Source organism: Doryrhamphus excisus, chromosome 1 (assembly GCF_030265055.1).
Source record: "Doryrhamphus excisus isolate RoL2022-K1 chromosome 1, RoL_Dexc_1.0, whole genome shotgun sequence".
Classification (NCBI taxonomy): domain Eukaryota; kingdom Metazoa; phylum Chordata; class Actinopteri; order Syngnathiformes; family Syngnathidae; genus Doryrhamphus; species Doryrhamphus excisus.
Window position 1 is genome coordinate 37,825,777 of NC_080466.1, and position 14,521 is coordinate 37,840,297.

The 14,521-nt window shown below is 40.5% G+C and overlaps 1 protein-coding gene and 1 long non-coding RNA gene across 3 annotated transcripts in view; one reads left to right on the forward strand and one right to left on the reverse strand.

Annotated features, from left to right (window-relative positions):
* The window catches only part of LOC131097543 (uncharacterized), a 38,570-nt gene that overhangs the window by 1,589 nt on the left and 22,460 nt on the right, over positions 1-14,521 (forward strand). The window lies entirely within an intron of this gene.
* Positions 865-11,937, reverse strand: ell2 (elongation factor for RNA polymerase II 2). Of its 2 annotated transcripts, XM_058045885.1 has the most exons (12): positions 11,717-11,937; positions 9,464-9,511; positions 8,072-8,196; positions 7,830-7,993; positions 6,071-6,330; positions 5,762-5,886; positions 5,597-5,669; positions 4,838-5,519; positions 3,960-4,035; positions 3,377-3,548; positions 3,226-3,270; positions 865-2,261 (listed from the first exon to the last, which is right to left on the reverse strand). In XM_058045885.1, exons 1-12 carry the CDS (start codon positions 11,888-11,890, stop codon positions 2,145-2,147), a joined length of 2,061 nt encoding a protein of 686 aa, XP_057901868.1. In that variant the 5' UTR covers positions 11,891-11,937; the 3' UTR covers positions 865-2,144. The 2 variants fall into 2 exon arrangements, with proteins under 2 accessions (XP_057901868.1, XP_057901869.1); XM_058045886.1 differs by lacking the exon at positions 7,830-7,993 and having other exon boundaries at positions 11,717-11,866.

A 14,521-nucleotide genomic window follows, 5' to 3' on the forward strand; every position in this document is an offset into this window, starting at 1 on the left:
ACATTAATTTTGTGCCTTAATTTTGTTGTAATTAAGGTGGATGCTGTCTCAAAATACTCTTTACTCAGACAGAATAGTGTCTTTCATATGGTATAATGTAAAACATCTTTCTATACTGCTGAAGAAGAAACACAAGCTTATTTCAATAGAAGACAAAATTCACATAGTTAAAGCCAAGTGGATTTTTATTGAAATGTTTTGTACAGTTTCATATGAACTGGATTTGCTATCATTTTTTGAAGTCGTTGGCTGAATACTGGCAGTTTATTCGTACTTCGGTTACTTCGCTCCGCTATCTAATTTAAGACGTCTGTTCCCCCCCTTCCTCTAACTGGAACCCATTAAAGACAAATTCAACTTCAGGCTCCGTCTTTGGCTCGGTGGTGACACAGGTGTACGTACGTACTACCTGTTCAGAATGTAACACATCTTCACTCCTGCATAGTTAAGAGCTGGTACAATGAGACCCAGTGGAATATAAGAATATGACTAATATTGGAGGCATCAATACTGAGCTTTGATGGTGATTGCGTCATGTGAAGTGAAGAAGTGTGAAATAGTGTATTTGTGTTTGTCCACTGGCTTGTGGTGCATCACTGGTGAATGCATAACTGGTGCTTGTTTTAAGAACTTAAGTGATTAAAATGAGATGTGTACTCTGGTATAAACTCGGTCCAGTCACCAATCAGAAAATCCTACTCCACGGAAGTGTACCAGAGTAGAATTTTAATTGCCGAGATTCTGACACAGGCTCTGTAAACAACTTTTCCCTTGTTAACATAAAGACTCAAATATTTCTTGTCACTTCTCATAGAATGCGTTCTGCGCATACTACCAATAAGCATCAATGTTTTTGAAAGGAAAAAAAAAAAAAAAATCTACTCTGAATTCTTTCAATGCTCTGCAGAACTCAAACTGATCAAATACATTTGACATCATAATAGAATTGTTTGTGGTGGATGACCTTGGTAAATAACCACAAACACTCAACACATCTGGACTGTCAAAACGTCTTTGTTACACCAGCCAGGTTGATCCTGAGTGCTCCGGCTGGTCAACCAAACACTATTGCAGCTTTTTTTTTTTTTTTTTTTTTTACCCCCCCTGCTCGTTTTCATTTGAGTTTTCTTAATCTTGCACACCACACGGAGCATAACCATGACCATTCAGACAGACACTCGAACACACCTTCCATGCGTCACATCCCTTCTTTCCCACTACACACACGCACACAACTTGTTTCCAGGCAGTTGTAGTTCCTTTGTATAGACGATGCGCCATAAGAGTCAATCTACACCAACGCTGTGTAAACACCTTAAGGCACCCATAATGCACCATGGATATTAAACACTGTTAAAGCAGAGAGTACTTTACCCTTAGTTTAAACCCTGCCTCAACACCCCCCAACATGGCCATTATAACTGTTAACAATCCATGCACACATCAGCTCAATCATTTCTTTTGTCTCACACTCTTGCAGTTGGTTTCTCATGCTCGGCCGCCTTATGTGACATCTAGCAGCATGAGAAGTCTGCAGTGAGGCATAAGACATCTTTGCCAAATGAGATGACATCTGCATCGTATGTGCAAAATGGCTTCACAATGTCGAAACACATAAGGCCCATGGTATTTTTTTTCCTTTTTTTTTTTTTGCATTAACAAAAGTCAATAAATCATCTGTGAACTCCTTGCACTATGAGTCCCAAAATAAATATATCTCCCTCTTATTTTTCTTAAATACAATAGTGTCTCTTAAGCTCAAAAATACTTTTTTTTTCCTTGCAAGATGGAGTCCTTCAAACATTGGAAGCGTTTTTTTCCCCCATATGCCATTCACTCCTCATGTAGCCCCCCACTAGTGGACCTCAGAGAGAGAAAGAGAGAAAAAGTGGTGGTGTGTGTGTGTGTGTAGGTTGGGGTAGGGGGGGGTGAAGGAGTCAGAATATCTCAGGCCATAAAGCAGCCGGTGGAATCAAAGCTTGGAAAAAGGAAGGAATGAAAGAAAAAAAAAAGAGTGGGAGGAGGGCAAAGGAAGGGAGAGCGAGGCAGCAATTCTGGGGATGCTAATAAATAAGAGCCGGTTGGGACCCCTTTCCCATCCCCAACACTCCCTTCGCAATACTGATGAGTGACGTTGTGGCATCTCAGCACCAGGTTTGGCCTCGCCGCTGGTCGAAATCTGCAATGAGCCGCTTGATGTGCGCCAGCTTGTTGTGCAGGTACTCACAGCGCTGTTTGTCCACGTGGTAGTTGGGGCTGTGCTGGAATCACAACATGCATACAACATTGTCAGGCCACAACCACTGTTGTTTCAACTATGAAGTGCCCTAGTGATTGCTGCAGGTGTAATTCATAGGGACAAACAGGTCCCTAATAAATGACATCTACATTATTAGTGTAATGGTAATGGTTTTATTTCATTTGAACATGCATCAAATTACAATTGAGTGCATCCCATAGTCAGTTCACAGTTCCACATGTCCAAAAGGAGTACTACCCCTCCATCTGGTACTTTTACAATCAGTAACTGTTACATTTGTTCACTTCCTGCTTTCCTAATATAATTAAATTTTTTTTGTTTTAAAAATTTTTAAATTTAAATTTTTATCCTAATATAATTTAAGTGTTTGTTAAATTTTAATTTTAATTAAACATTTCATTTTAATAAAAAAATAATTTTAATTAAACATCTTTCCTAATATAGTTTAAGTATTTTTTATTTAAATAAACATTTTAAAATATTTTTTAAATTTTTTTGGCACGTACCAAAGTACGAGGTGATATGACCATCCAATGACATAATTGGTACCATAGTAACTGCCAATATAGTGATATATATAGCACATCATGACTGGTTCAAGACTCTTCATCCTTGTATTTAGCAAACATCAACTGCTCGTATTGTTTCTTGAATTGGCTCATCGTTGTGCATTGTTTGATTTCCTTACTCAATCCATTCCATAGTTTGATTCCACATACTGAAATGCTATGGCTTTTTAACGTAGTCCTAGCATATAAGTGTTTCAAATGTAGTTCTTCCCTGAGATCATATTTCTCCTCTCTTGTAGAGAAGTATTGGATGACATTTTTAGGTAATTGGTTATTTTTAGCCTTATGCATTATTTCATGAACTATATCAGCAAGTTGAAGTATTTGTGATTTTAGAAATAAGGAGTTAGTATGTTCTCTGTAGGCGGTGACTCAGATGTCAGTGTGGTTGCTTACTTGTTTCATCTTTTTGTATTCTTTCAAGACTTCTTCTTGCACCTTCTAGAAAATAAAGAAGACACATTGAGTTCCCATGTGATCCTAATGAGTTGTGGCTACTATGCAGTTTAAAAAAAAAAAAAAGAGAGAGAGAGAGCGAGAGAGTGACCTGATGCTCTTTGGTGCCAGGTGTTAGCTTCCGGCACTGTGAATCCAGCTGTGTGAAGCGGCGAGTGATGTTCTCTACGCGTGCGTGCAGCAGACGGTACTCGTCATACTCTGCATTGAAGTCGTTCTTGTAGCTCTGTCGCTGGTCCATGGACACCAACGGCGTGTACTTCCTAGAAATGAAAACAAAAAAAAAGACAGATTATTCACTGTGGCTTTATAAGTGAAATGATGCAAAGTTTACATGCTAGTGAACACAGTGACTACACGCATGTAAAGCGTTATGAAATAAAGAGTGCAGTTTAATGCCTTGACGTTGACGTGGAGGACAGTTCTGGTTGACATTAAAAACCAAATCTCACAGATTAGAAGCAGATGGGGTTTTTTTTTTGTACAATGTAAAATGTGCGGTTTGCTTTTGTTAGTGGTTCCCGGATGGTTGAAGGAGCCATGGAACCTCTCTCTTACTCACTCACTGCACTTATTTTCCCGATCTCTCAGCACTTTGTCCCTAACACTGAAAACACCAGCTTCCATTTGAATGGAGGATCCTCTTAAAAGCAATGTCAATCATGCTAACTTACGTTTCATAGTCAGGCACTTCAATTGTGGTTGAGAATACAGTAGACTGGCCCGGCTTCTTCTCCTTTTCTGGGCAGTCTGAGAATATAGAGCAAATTGTTAATAGGTTTTTAGATTTCATGAATATGCATTGTTATTGCTCCACATTGCTTTCTATGGAAGCAAAAACTTTAACTTTAATGTTGTTTTTTTGATTATAATTGACTAAGTGGTCACCCTACGCCAATGAATGTACTATAATGGGGAAATCTGTACAATTACACTTGGGGTATTAGCTAGTACTGGCAAATATTTACGATAATTTTTTTGTTTTTTGATACTGGCTCTCACGGTGTCTTATGGGAAAAAAAAATCTGGTTGGCACACTGAAGGCCCAGGTACCAAATCATCATTACTTTTTTTCTTAGAGAAACTACATGTAAATAAAGACTACAACAAGAGCTTCATATTAATTCCTCATCATGGTCAGGTACAATTCACTAGACTGTATTTGCTGGATCGTAATTATACACCATATTTACCCTGAAATACTGTATGAATCCATCTAAAGTTGTGCAGTGTCAAACAGCCAATTATATTTAATTACTTTTTTCTTGAAATGTCTGAAATTGAAAGCTGTCACACGTCAGGTGTTATTCTAACATTCTCTGAGACAATATTGACCCACCAGTCTCTGCTGTTTATGAGGAAATTTGAACTCAAGTTCAAAAGTTAATAATTAAATGTCCCGCACAGTCCGGGAAGAAAGAACAATACGTTCAAACCAAATGTGAGCCCATTTCTCATAAACAGGCGGGGAAAATTTTAAAGGAAGAGGGCTGATAAATGTAGCAGTTATGGAATTGCATTAAATATGCAATGAAAAACATTAAAAACGCACCTTGATATGTGTCAGGATTCTTGTCATTAACTTCTCCTTTATCGTTCTCAACATTGTGCCTCTTTTTAGATTTGAGACTCTCCACTGTCTGGTCAGCCACACTTGGAGAACTGTTGCTGCTCCGTTCTGTCCATTTCCCTTTGTCTCGTTGGCGATCCTTGTCTTTGTGCTTTTTGGACTTCTTCTTGAACTTTTTGTTGTCACTGCTGGACAACGGAGGGCTGCTCATCACAGTGGAGGTAACAGTAAGTGAAGTACGGGGTGGAGGGCTCGGGGAGACCGCTGGTCTGGTGACTGGGATTGGAGTCTGGTAACGCTCCTGAAGGGTTCTATCAGAGGACAAAGAGGTTGGGGAAGGGTCCCCGCAGGAGGAACTCTGGTCCACAGGCAGGTCCTGGGTGCCGCAGCCCTCGGGGGTGCTGGGGGAGTTGGAGCTGGAGGCCGGACTGGGCTGCTGGTGAGAGGGTGCTGGAGGGTGAGATGAAATTGGGAGATGGCTGGGAGGGCCCAAGACGACGCTGGAGGGAAGCGACGAGCTTTTATTGCTGGGACTTTCCTCATCTTCACGGCGGTCGGAGGAGGGCGCGGATAAAGATGCGGCAGGTCCTCGATTGCTGAGGTGGGAGATGCGGGCTTTCTTTGGCGCCAAAGGATCTATGAAATCAAAATCAGGCTGGCGCTTCTGCAAGAAGAAAACAAGTTGAAGATTTGCATAGCATCCTGGTTTTGTGTCTGTGACTCTTTATATGCAAAGGGTACCAGAGGAGACGAGGGTACACAGTCTTTGGGGGAGCTGTTTGACGAGAGCGTCTCTGCGGGAAGACCTAGTTTGCTGTTGAAGAAAGAAAAAAAAAACACTAATTATGTGCTATGCAGACTAGAAATCCTTCAAGACCTGAAGAACAGTTCCTGTAGATACATTACCGAGCCAGGGTCCGCTCCACCTGGGTCTTCTCGTCTTCAGAGTAACCAGGCCAGTCTCGCTGGACGTCACGGTAAACAAAGTCTTTCAGTGAAAATGTGTTGTCTTTGGGGTTAAGGTTTGCCACCTGGTTTGAACGGACAAAAACAGTTTCAATTTCTGCTATGACTCCACAAGAAGTGTGCAAAATGTTAAGAAACTGCAAATGATCCCACGGTGGTCAAACATCTGCGCATGCAAATAGTGTTCAACGATTAACCGTGGCTAAAGCCAAAATCTCTTCAACTATTCGACACTGGAATGTACTCTACCTGTTGCAGTGTGGTCCCCAAGGAGTTGCGGTCCTTCTGGTTGATTCCATCCCTCTGCAAACGGGCAAGTAATTCCAGTTTCTTGTAGGACCTCAGCGCCAACAGGTGAACAATGCGGTCCCGGAATGACCGCTGGGATACAGGGTTGTTGGAAAGGCACTTGCGGATAGTGTTGGCTGGGTTGATGGGTGTGGATCGCTTGCGCTCTGGGACGACCTCAGGAACTGACAGCGCCGGCTTACGGACATGGACTTGCTTTCCTGGAGACATGGGGAGTTTCACATTAACCACCAAGCACGACATTAGCAAGGTGGTTTTCACAAGGCCATTACTGTATGTTTAGTTAGTTATGTATGGTCTTTCTCAAATCTCGGTTACGATTAATTTGCTCCCATCGCTGCAGATAACAGAGCCATCTACAAATCCAAACACATCAGCTCATATCACTGCCAGGCCTTGAATTAAAAAAAAAACAACACTTGAGGTTACAGGAAGGTGGTTTCTATCAGCAGTTTGCCTTTTTATGCGGTTTATCGCTAGCATTTGAACCAAAGAAGTCAAAACTGCCCTAACACCGACATATCACATAATAAGACTGCAGTGACTTGGCCTAGAAAAGTGATTGGAATAAAAAGGTCAAGGTGATGTTGCTGAGCCATGTGCTGAATCAGTAAGTGTTTGCACATTTCCCCTCGGGGGATGAAATTTTTAAAGCTCTTTATAAGATTAAGGTTTGCGCAAAGAAACAGCCCCCTTGTGCTTTCCTGTGTCAAAAAGCATATACTCGATTTGTTTAGTTAGATTATCAACAATAAATACAACCCAAGGTAGCTCATTACCATATATTATTGGATGAAAAAAAGGACTAGCTAAAAAAATAAGCTTCAGTTTGTCATCTTAAGATGTAGAAAGTAAAACATTTAAATGATTCTCTTTTAATTGTTAATTAGATGCTCACTTTGCATAAGTACCTGCTAACAAGCTTTTTTTCTACAACCGTTTAGTCTGTGGTTCCGCTCATTTGCCAGTTTCTATCTAACATAGTTTATGCAAATCTATCCCAGGGGCCCTGACAAACAAGCCAGAGAGGTTTTCAAGCTTGTGGAACAGATTTTATGGCTCAGGCTTACGGGTTTTCACCATAAAGTGGCTGTAAATAATGAGCTTTATCCTTACCATATGTGTGATCAAATGCGTTACAATCTGTAGGCATTTTTCTCTCTGGATTAATTAAGCTGCAGATGCTAAGTATGTAAAGCTAGAAAGGTGCATACGCACTTATAATAAAATGATATCGGCTATTTGTTTTGTTGACACACCTGGGTTGAGTTTGATAAGCGCAACAAGCAAAATATGATTATCAAAAAGGTTTTTATTACTCCCAAATTAGGTAAATAGAAGCCTTGTCAAGGTGTGTATAAAGTGGGAGTGTCCTGCAAAGAGCATTCTTGATGGCTTGTAAGTGATAAGTGCTAAAAACAAGCAACACGTGACAGGTGTGTCAGGGAAAACACAAATGGCTATCTACCTTGGGCCCTTATCAGTCAAACTGGTAATCTGGAAAAGACCACATTGGCAGAATGCCTGAGTCAGTAGCCATAATGGCTTCAAATGGGAGTCAGTCGGGTCAGCTTTAACCTATTCAGTTCCTGAAAAGTGGCAGCATTTGAACTGAGAGGACAGCAGACGTTTGGCGTATCCGACATCTGCTTTTTTTTTTTTTTTTACAGAGTACGATGGAGTTTAAGCATAGCCTTGCCTCTGTACTGGCCCCCGGGTTTGATTACTTTGGTCCCACGTTCACGCGTGTCCTCCACAGCCTGTGTCATACGCTCCCGGGTCACCTGGTAGGAGTCATTAGTGGCGCATATTGTGACCTTGTCCTGCACCGTCGCCAACAAAGCCAGGTGAGAGGCCCCCGAGCTGGAGACAATGAGGCATGTGAGGTAAAAAAAAAAAAGGTGGACAACGACATCACAAAAGAGTCGATTCAACCATTACCTCGAAACATACTGATGGATGCACTCAAAGCTTCCCTGAGGGTTGTCTTTGCCGACGTTAGACAGGTAGAAATCAAAGTTGTGGGAGGCGTCTGAGGAGGAATCTGTCTTGGGGATTTTAATGCGCTGAAAAACAAATTACGAGGAACGATAAATTAGTTCAGAAAATCCAACCGAGAATTGCATTTAACAAAATAATATGAATAAAATAAGAATAGCTTAGTTAGCCACTGTTACCCAATCATATTAATTTATTAAATACATTATGTTGTCACATTGCGATCCACAACAGATGATAGAAGGTCGCATTAACCAACTGCTGAGGGAACGTTGATCATACGCCACTACTTTTGCGCAGGTGTCACTGTACCAAAATGTACCATGCTCAAGACTAAGTAAGGAATGTACCAGTGCTTAAGCCCAGTATGGCGCACACACGGTATAGCTGTATATGGTACAGACTTAAGTGTCAGTCGGTCTGAGAAGCTCAAAGCCCTGTAGACGCATGTTCGGCTCAGCCACACAACTTGTTAACAAGATTTAAACCCAATTTTATCCCCGATATTGACAGGTTATTTAAATTTACTCTTGTCACTCTCCATCAAAACTTTTGGATGGATGCAAAAGTATTTCCTTACTTAATAAAATTCTCACATTGTGACATGAATTTTATTGCATTTGTTATTACATTAATAATAATTTAAAAAAATCAGGTTTTATGTGCATGCCAATATTTCAGTTGTACTTCATTTACAAATCTCTAATGTTGTGCTCATTGTCTTTCATGCTAGTTTGTAGTAATTTCTTGTGAGACAGTGAGCTACTGGTAGTTCACAAACCAGGATAACAGTGACATGAAAGTTGTTATAAAACACTTTTAAAAAGTTAGCACGTACCCTATGAATATGACAGCAATCGTAGCGTCCCCGTTGGACAAAAACGAGCTCCAAACGAACCGCATTGGTTGTTTGTTTTAAAGACAAAATGTCATTGTGGTAAGAAAAAAAATAAAAATAAAAGGACCAAAGACTAGACGGATAACTATAGCTGCCGCCAGACAGAGACAGTGGAGCCAGGCAACATGTGTAAACAAAGATGGTAGAATAGTCAAACTTCAATGCGAGTTAAACATGAGCGATCACACATTCTGACATTGATAGACTTAGACTGTGACAAGCTGTTCAGACCATTTTTCCATTTTTTTAGTAAAAATGAGACCATCTGCGACAATTTAGTCGCAGTCTGGTTAGGTTGACTAAGCAAGAGAATTAATAAACAAGTGCCGTTTTGGTTCTACATGCCATTTAACAAATTAACACCAGGAACAGTCAATAATAAACAGCCATCATCTGAGTTTGTCATAAAAATGAGAGGAAAAAAAAAATATTCTTACCCCTTGGAGTCCCTTGAATTGTATTGTTGGCTGCAAAGAGGGTACATTCTGCAAAATGAAGAGAAACCACAGTTTAATACTCTGCAAATGTTCAGGATTACTGGGAGAGTCACATTAGTCATGGGCCAGTGTCGCAAAACCCAAATTCTACTGTTAAAAACCTACACAACACGCCACACTAACATTTAGACGTAGCAGAACCTTAGTGACCCGTTGCACCAAGAAGACCTTGTGGTCTGGACAAATAGCAACCCAACCATATTTAGAAATAATCTGCAGTCAAATTAAATCAAGAAAAAAAGCAAGTTGAACTTTAACTTTCATAATGGCTATTTTTGAAATGATTGTTGTTTAGTGTCAGCCTGCATGTGTAATTGAACTGGTGTTGACGACCACAAAATATGCAACATACATAACGTTAGAGGGAAAGAGAAGTACTGAATTTTCAGCTCCCTCACAGCTGGAGAAGGACTTCTAGCGCCGTTACATCAACATACGTAGATTGGAAGTCTGCATTTTATTATACAACAGCATTTCCACATGACTTGCCAACTCATATGTGGAGATAAGCAGAGATAAAATGTACACCTTAATAAAAAAATAAGACAAAACGAGCCATGTTATGGTTGTTAAAACTTGACTACTCCCAAGCCACTCACCAACTTGACTCCCTCCCCAGCTTTTACACACAACAACCAGTTCACGCACACACACTCATGCACAGTTCTGATCACATTTCAGATCACCACAGAAAGACAAAGATAGCCAACCTCTGTAGCACCATGACTGGTTCAGACAGGGGGGGCGAGAAACAAAAAGCAGGCAGTTTTTGGCTGCTCAGTCAGCAAGAGATGGCAAGCTGCTCCGACGTGCCGTGCACACCAACATCACCACCACCACGTCCAATTAGGTTGTAGCAGTAGCAGCCACAAAAGAATTCCTTCAACTTAGCAATGACCCGAATTGCCGGTTGTCATTTAGTCACGTCTAAATGGACGGAATGTGGAATTGGTAGACGGTGGAGGCATAAGTCAGTATACATGTCAGCCATGACACAGATTATGTGCCACAAAGCACACTTTTAGACCTCGGAAAACACTCCACGCTCAGCTTGGGTCCATTGGTCCTGACACGAGCCGAAGCTTACTCGGTGTTATGTAACAGCATTGTTGTTGGCAAAGTTGAGGTCAGGTAACTTGACTTCAGGCCTTCGCCACTTACTCTCCTGTCTCTCAAGATTAGTTTACCTGCGTCGGACCTCTATGGGTGTACAGTTCAAGATTAACAAGTTATATATATACACATACACACACACACACACACACACACACACACAGTTACGCAGTACCTTAATAGCACACCAAGTTTTGAATGCTTGGTGGAGGTACCAAAGATGGCAGAAATGACTTGGTTGAAATTTCAAAAAAGAGACATAGAGCCTTCGCTTCTCGTGGCATGCAAAAGAATTTCAATAATTCTGCAAACACTGCAAAATGAAGCAGTCTATGCAAGTAAACTATGGAGGCTCTTGCTCGTAAAAATGTCAGACTTCACAATTTGAAATAAAGTTAGGCAAGTTCAAAATGAGTAATCTGATTCATGTTGAAAAGTTTTTAAAAATGTATATACAAGTGTTCTCCATTATTAAACATAAGGCAAACTGGTAAATTGATACTACAGTAACACTTGTAATAACATTTGGCATACTTTATGAGCATATTCCCAACTCAAAACGAACACAGTAACCACTCAGAGCAAACTATATTAACATAGGTAAACACTCTGTGTCATTATTCTTATGGACCCAAGTCTGTATTGACATAAGCCGGTGAGGAGTCCCTCCCTGTTAATGAAATTAAAAAACTTTCCCGAGTTGCTTCGTGTATGGGGGAGGGGAGAAAGGGAAAGAAAATAAAATGTAACTTGTCTGTCCAACAAAGCCTCTCACTAGCAAAATGCTAACGAAAGCTGTTCGGATAGCCAGTGTGTTAAGAAGGAGTTTCTCGGTCAAATATTGTTTGTCAGTTCGTAAAACAGGTCTTGTATAAAAATATAAAGCCTGCTTCATGGTGCCATGTTGATAAAATGAACGAAACACAAGTTAAATGGTAGAAATCGTTTATACTCGCTGCCAACACCGCAGCTAACTGTTGTAGCTGGAGCAGTCGGGCTTCCTAGCTAAGTGTCATGTCAGCCCTGTGGTGATTTTAGTATGACGTTTAAAGTAAAAAATAAAAAAAAGATACGACTCACCGTATTATTTTGGTACTTCTCAATCGCTCTCAGTGCTGTCTCGGTCAGTTTGACGTGCAAAACGGTGACTCTGTCGGCGCTCTGTTGGCCACAATGTAATCCGTACCTCCCATCCTCGGAGAGCGCCGCCATGTTTAGCAGCCCTCCACCATCGTCCCTCTGAGGCAGGAGCATTTAGCAGGCCTGCTCCCCCTCTCAGCCCTCAGCGGCCCGGGGAGGGACTACAAGCTGCTTCTGACAGGCCTGGCTCCTCTGGATTGGTCCTGACGTGCTAGCTTGTTACTATTTCACATTGGCTACACTTACACTGCTAATGATATTATTAATGTGTCAGACTCATATGTCTTTTTCCAGCTATTTCAAAGACTTTGGAGTTAATTAGAAGTACTTCCCTATAAGTTACAAGTTCCCAAATATACCTCTTGGTAAACCTGTCTCTGCCTTGCTGAGTTTTGCTGACATGGTAGAACTAATTCTAGCCTACTGGGGCTGCTTAGGGATGCCTCTGCTCATCACAGGCCTCCCTAACAACACTTTTAGTTTGTTTAACAAAAAAATGAATCATCTCACACTTGAGCTGCAATAGCTTGAGGTCATTGAACTTGATGTGAAAGTTTTTTTTTTTCCCCTCTGTACCCAAGTCAAGCACTTATGTACTTGATGGTCATATTTGTACACCCACTAAATAGTGCGAGCATGACAGATGATGCGATATGATGATGTGCTTTCCTTTAGTGACATACATGTCAGTATGAGGTAAGCACTAGAGGTGGGCGATACTATAAATATTGTACGTATGTTTGTTTTCTTCTTTAGCAGAAAAATCCACTGTTTGACAAGTCAATTCGAAGGAGTCTGATTCAATATTGCTGTTGAATTGTATAAAAATGCCATGTGATCAAGACTGTACCATTCTGACTACATGGGGGAGGCCATTGCTGCTGCTAAGCATACATTTTTTTTTTACTAAAAATAACTTTGTTTGTGTTATAAATAGCATATTTTAATATGAAAACAGCCTAATTTGTGGTAAGAAATAATTGTAAATGACCACGGATGAAGAATATCAGTGGCACAATCCAAAGGAGTTAAGGTGAGTGGTATTTTTTAACGCTCACAAGACCGATGACATTGACGGACATATTGCCCCATAATGGCTACTAAAAAAAGTATTTTGAAAAATTTTAGGATAACTCCAGAAAGTGGATTTTATAGCCTGATATTGAATTTTAAATTAGGCTGCTAACTGAGAGTTTTAGCAATTTCTGTTTTGTCAAGTCATGTTGTTTCTGTTATATGCACACTTTTCTGTTGTGTCATATGCCCACTTGCTGAAAGTGACCGTGTTTCGGTTTTTGGTTCTCGGTATCGATTCGCTACAGTAAATACATTGCTATTATTGCAAATACAATACTTTTCACTTGACTTTTGCGGTTTCATTTGCTTATCATGATTCTAATCCGAATAAAACACACGATAGATTTTAGGCAAACAAATAATATTTGTATCAACACACTTGTTAGGGATTTTGGGGTTGGTTATTGTTTACATATTCAAAACCAACACTTTTGAATGGGTGCCGTTGCTTAAACAGTCATCAAACTGGTATTTAAAAAAAGAAAAAACAGATTTGGAAATTTTTTCTCTTTTACGGAACTTAGTGAGATGCAAGTTGAACCGAATAGTAATTTTTATACTTCAACAATAACAAATTGTCATAATGATCATAGCAAAACAAGCAGCAGTACAGACAATGTGCAAAAAAATGACCTGCTTGTATTTGAATGTTGATGTGTAGAATTCTATTGTTAGTGAATGCACCTTGCTTGATCGTGATTGGTGGAGAATGAGGAAGTGTTGCAGTTGTGGAGAATGCTAAGACCAAATGTGTGTGCGGTGTTGGTACTGAACATCGGCGTATTAAAGTCGGCATTAAAGTTTAAAGTCTGTGTGTGCCAGAATGCTACATTACTTACACAACATTATTCATAAAACTGTTTTCACAAATTAAGTCCTTTACCGTTGTAACCGATGTGTTTGTAACCGATGTGTTTGTAACCGATATATGTGGACAACACAACAAAAAAACACAAATAATTGAGAAAATATACACAGATCTGCTACTGATACTACACTGGCATTGATGATATATGGATCGATCCGCCACAGTAAACACAATAGATACCAGCCCCCCCCCCCCCCCCCCCCCCCCCCCCCCCCCCCCCCAGTAAGTTGCACCTTCACTATCTTCAAGTGGCAGCCCCTCTTTGCGAAAGATTAGGCCAGCGTGTTTTGGTGTGGTAGAGCCTCAAACTGGGTGTGGAAAGACCTCTGTGAATCCAACAGATTAACATGGATCTTCACCCCACCCTTTCCATCGCTTAAGGGAAGTGACTTACGTTTATTTCCTGACGACTTACACAGACTATAACATAATCCTATTCACTCTGATATGCGAGGATTTACATTAGCCTTTGGGTACTTAACATTCTAGCTCCTAAAGACGATGTGGTTGTGTTAATAGATGTGACATGTTTGTAAATAATAAATGTCGCGTGATGTGCAGCTCCTTGGCCTGGCAGCATAGCCTGAGAGCAGTACATGTCCTGTTTTGTGCTTGTTCTTTGTTTGAATACATGCTAATTTGGAAAAAAAACTACAGTTGTTTAATACATACCAGGGTCCTCCAGGTTGTCTGACAGGCTGCACGCTGTGTAAACAATTATATAAGGGCTCATTGATTTTTAGAGCTTTTGTATTTAAAGGAGCCTTAAGGTGTCACCTGATGGAAGCTTAACAGCAGAT

What these genes read in the sequence shown, in the direction of transcription:
- ell2 (XM_058045885.1), bottom strand. Translation starts at nt 11,890, where the DNA reads ATGCTCCTGCCTCAGAGGGACGATGGTGGAGGGCTGCTAAACATGGCG. An exon ending in GAATCCTGACACATATCAAG is followed by an intron (nt 4,036 to 4,837) that starts GTGCGTTTTTAA and finishes CTATATTCTCAG; the next exon opens with ACTGCCCAGAAAAGGAGAAG. An exon ending in AATACAAAAAGATGAAACAA is followed by an intron (nt 2,262 to 3,225) that starts GTAAGCAACCAC and finishes TTGTGATTCCAG; the next exon opens with CACAGCCCCAACTACCACGT.